Below are 4,550 nucleotides of genomic sequence, written 5' to 3' on the forward strand. Positions count from 1 at the left end.
TATGTGTGTGTGTGTATATATTTTATATCCTATATCACTTCCTAGTAACTTTCACAAATAAATGCAAAGAAATTGCAAGTAACATTGAATTAAATGTGAACTTTTGGAGTAAAAGGACTCAAATACAAGCATTTACTCATAAAAAATACTCTAATAATATTACTAATCATGCACTCTCTTTACTACTACCTTAAATCATTAAAAGATATTCTCTGCATTATGCAGCATTAGGGACTAAAAAACTTCACCTCACTGATGAGCATGCGTCCGGCCATAGAGAGACGGGTGCGCGGAGAGAAATGCGGTGTGATCATGACACGCAGGCCAGCCTCTGGGAACGAGAGCTGGTGTGGCCTCAGGATGAGCAGCTCGTCCACCATCACCACCGAAGACTCCTGTCCCGAACCCGCCGGAGCTGAGGACAAATACGGCTTCAGGACCCAGACTCTACACGGGACACGCACGTCACCAGAAACAAACCTTTCCTCAGCAGCACCATGGAGGTGTTGCCGTTGGTTCCTGCTTCATCAGCCTCTTTATCTCCGGACGTCGGCCTCCAGACGCAACACTGGCCCGGACTGCCGCACGATCTCTGCACGAAGCTGGCGATCTGACTGTTAAACCTGCCAAAAGAAATTGGCGCAAATTATTTATTTTTAATTGTGCCTTTTGGAAGACGGCGCACTGTTTCATGCTTTTCAACCCCAAACTGTGGAAATGCATGTAGAATAACCTTAAGCAGGTTTGCCATTTACTTAGGAAGACTATTTAACAAACCTGCTTCAGATTAATTCATCATTTCATGCAATGCACTTCTTGTGTAGATGCATGTTTTGCACTAAAAATACCTTTTCTTTATGTAATCAATTTATTAATTCACATATGTAGTTACACCGTCAACCCTACCCTTTAAACTTAAATAGACCATTACGCCTGTCCTTTAACTTAAAGGTATACACCTCAACAGCAGAAAAAGTGATTTGCAATGCACCATTAACACAATACGTTTAGTACCCAGTACCTAAAAGAAAGTGGGACCGTATAAGACTGGCACTGGAAACACAGCTTATGAATAAATCCAGAGATGACTTCTCCATCGGTTTTGGGTCACTGCTTCTTTTTAAGCCGTCTGCTGATACAACATGCATCAAACACAACAATATGTTTTCACCAGGGCTTTCGTATCTGCACGGGCTTCAACGCCTCTGTGACGAAACGTGCTTGCGCTTCCCTCCTCCAACAAAACAGAGAGGAGGGATGTTTATCTGAGGCTCGAACAGCTCAAGTCTCCCCTAATGGCCTTAAATGGTGCTTAATGAAGCTTGTTGTCGTGTAGGAGATCTCTCTCTTATCTCTCTAGAAGCCGAGTCGTCTCTACAACACTGTCATTCATCAGCTCTCCTTTCCAAACAACACACGATACGTGCTGCTCTCTCTCATACACGCGCGAGAGGCGGCGTGCATTTACAATCGCAAAGCAATAAAGAGAAGAGAAGCTCGCAAACTGATGTGAATGAAGCACTAAGGAGGTCTGTGCAAATGTACAGCTTCAAGACATTTCGCTCCGGGCTATTATTTCATCTCGTAGATGATTTTCAAACTAGAGTAAAACTCCCGGAAAAAGACAGAGTACTTATTTTTATGATTGTTTGCTACACTGCAACTTTCCTCGTTCCCTTCAAGGGCTCTTTCTCTAAAACCTGACCATCTATGGAGTTTTTCCTTCAGGCACAAATTTCAGTATTGTTAAAAATGCTACGATAATAAAACGGACTCAACAAACGTCTTTTTATGAGCACGCATAGGTTCACTGCTGTTGTGGAGTATTTTAATATTGCAACTCTAATTAAGCATATTTTTTACTTTAATTGTATTGTTTTTATACATTTAGGAGTATCGCATTTTTAAAATAGAAAAGTACACTTTAGGATGCGTTTAATAGTAAGTGTATGACATACTTTAAAAGTGCAAATATGTCTTTATTTATTAATAATTAATTAATAATATTTTGAAACACTTAACTGCATGTTAACTGCATTTAAAGTGAAATGTTTCACAGATTAAATGCAGTTAGGTGTGTTTTTGACCCACTTAATTTCACCATTATATGTAATTAGGCCTAAACGATTATTTCTGCTGTCTTTGAAATATGACATTTAACAAACTTCATCTGACATCATTACAATGGTCACTTTTTAAAAAGTGTGTTAGCAAATATTAAACTGTCACTTTTTATATGTGCGCATTCAATATAATCAAGAACATTTATTTCTTTTATAGAGGGATTCATCACAAAACACTCAAGTTAATTTCTATGGCCTGAGCTTCATTAAAGAACTGAATTTCTGTTCTTCAACTCTCAGGTTGAAGAAGCCACAGGGTGTTAAAGAAGAAGTTTTAAACATTTATTAACATGCTTTCATTTATTTTAATTGCTTGGTTTTTACATTGTACTTTTACTTTTGATGATGATGAAGTTTCTTTGCTAAAGCTACAGGAGTAAATAAGTCTCGATTGTCTCAAAAAGCTTATTTCTGACCAGGTTTTTCCTGACAACCGAGACCAAAATCAAATTTCACTCAAATCATGTGCGCGTCTGAAATATTCAAATAATGGTTGATAAGAAATAGAGTCACCTGAATACTGCACTATTTAATAGACTCTCTAAATCAGGGGTGTCAAACTCAATTAGGGTTAGGAGCCCTGCAGAGTTTAGATTCAACCCTGCTAAAACACATATACTATGCATGTCTGAAGCACTTGATTAGCTGGATCAGGTGTGTTTAATTAGGGTTGCATCTAAACTCTGCAGGGCTCCGGCCCGCCAGGAACTGAGTTTGACACCCCTGCTCTAAATGAACTGTGAAGGCATTCGGTATTTGCAATAAAGTCTTTGTGATGGAGAACAGCATGATACTCACTTCATGATAAGGATGTAGACTCCATACATCGAGATCAGAAGCATAGATTCCCACCTGCAGCAATGCATTAACGATACAGAGCTTATTAAAACAGCTTTCATATGCATACATTTTTATTACCTTCATGCACTCTTCATCGAAGCAGTTCATCAACAATATTACCTTCCTGACGCTTCAAATACAATACAATGTTTCTCATCTGTGGATATGGGTGTAAGAGACTCACCATACAACCCGTTCATCATAGATAACCTGGATGAAATCGGATAAAAGAAAGGCTTACGTGACCAGAGGTTTCTAGTGCTAGTGCTAGCAAGACACTTTTTTTCTCTCTCTTGTCATCTCTCTCTCATATGTACAGTCACACACACACTCACCAAAATCAATGCCAGCACTGAGAAGATGTAGTACAGCGAGTCTCTGAACAGAGACCACCAGGTCACAGCCACCGTCTAGAGCCGAGACGACAAAACACACAAGAAACTATAAAAAATATGTGATTCCAGTGAAGAGCGGCTAAACTAACACTTCCTATAATACTTCAAACAGATAGAGAGATAGATAATGTCTACCTGACGGGTGAAGATGCCACACACTCCAATGATGACCAGTATGTTGAAGACAGCCGACCCAACGATGGTGCCAACTCCCACGTCTCCCTTCGTGATGAAAACACCTGCCAGACGAACACGTGAACACTGGTCACATATGTGCTGGAGTCAAAAACCCAATTTCACAATTACTGTGCGGTTTCTCTTTTCAAATCAGAGGACTCGGTCAAATAGTTTAATACGCTACAAATGGTCATGCTTGACACGCGTATCTCGAAATATATAATATATACCGCGTGCCGCTTTTCGTCTGATTGATAGCTCATGCTTTTGAGCAGGTAAAAGGCCTGTTAGTAAAAAAAACTTGAAATCTTGAAATCTTTACTGATTCGTAAAAAGTAAAAACGAGTAACTTTTATATTGTTACTGGACTGCAGCAGCTTTACTTAATTATTAATGAGTCTTTTTTTGACAAGCTTTGGTCATAAAACTAACCATTCAGATACCCTCTTGTTAAGACATAGTATTTGGGGAAACTGATCTTTACATGCATTAAGTAGTCCACTATACTATTATAAAGATCTTATTGATTTATTGTACATACTAAGATGAACTGTAGTACCTTGCATGTATTTTTTTTTTCAAACAGTGAAACTGAGGTGCAAAACTGAGGTGAACGTACCAATTAAGGAAGTGAATAACTCTGGAGCTGAACTTCCTGCAGCCATGAAAGTCGCCCCGGCCACATCCTCACTCAGCTGCAGATTCTAATCAAGAGCATCATGTAAGGATTAATCAAGAGTACTAGCAATAATCTGCCACTAATCAAAATGTCTCTCATGGCTACAAATGCCATGTATTTTAACTTGCCATGTATTCCCTTTTAATTGTTTCACATGTGCACTTCTAAAACTCAACAGTACACTTTTCAAAAACTGCACTTAAAAAGAAAAACTTTCATGACTTACACACTTAAGTACACAAAAGAAATGAATGTTTTTAATCTTTTGTCATGCTTTCAGTTATAAGTTTTTATGTGTTGACTGACTATTATGCAATTACATGTAAAGGTGTAATT

At 38.6% G+C, this 4,550-nt stretch overlaps 1 protein-coding gene across 1 annotated transcript in view; it reads right to left on the reverse strand.

Annotated features, from left to right (window-relative positions):
* LOC122362003 (sodium/potassium/calcium exchanger 3-like) overlaps positions 1-4,433 on the reverse strand; it is a 6,673-nt gene extending 2,240 nt beyond the window's left edge. Inside the window, exons 1-8 of the mRNA XM_043263240.1 lie at positions 4,428-4,433; positions 4,155-4,239; positions 3,494-3,597; positions 3,299-3,373; positions 3,148-3,173; positions 2,922-2,975; positions 481-623; positions 249-415 (exon numbers count right to left, since the gene is read on the reverse strand). Coding sequence (XP_043119175.1) covers positions 249-415; positions 481-623; positions 2,922-2,975; positions 3,148-3,173; positions 3,299-3,373; positions 3,494-3,597; positions 4,155-4,239; positions 4,428-4,433 — 660 coding nt within the window. The remainder of the gene's footprint in view (positions 1-248; positions 416-480; positions 624-2,921; positions 2,976-3,147; positions 3,174-3,298; positions 3,374-3,493; positions 3,598-4,154; positions 4,240-4,427) is intronic.
* Between the last annotated feature and the right edge of the window lie 117 nt (positions 4,434-4,550).

This window comes from Puntigrus tetrazona, chromosome 17 (genome assembly GCF_018831695.1).
Source record: "Puntigrus tetrazona isolate hp1 chromosome 17, ASM1883169v1, whole genome shotgun sequence".
Lineage (NCBI taxonomy): Eukaryota > Metazoa > Chordata > Actinopteri > Cypriniformes > Cyprinidae > Puntigrus > Puntigrus tetrazona.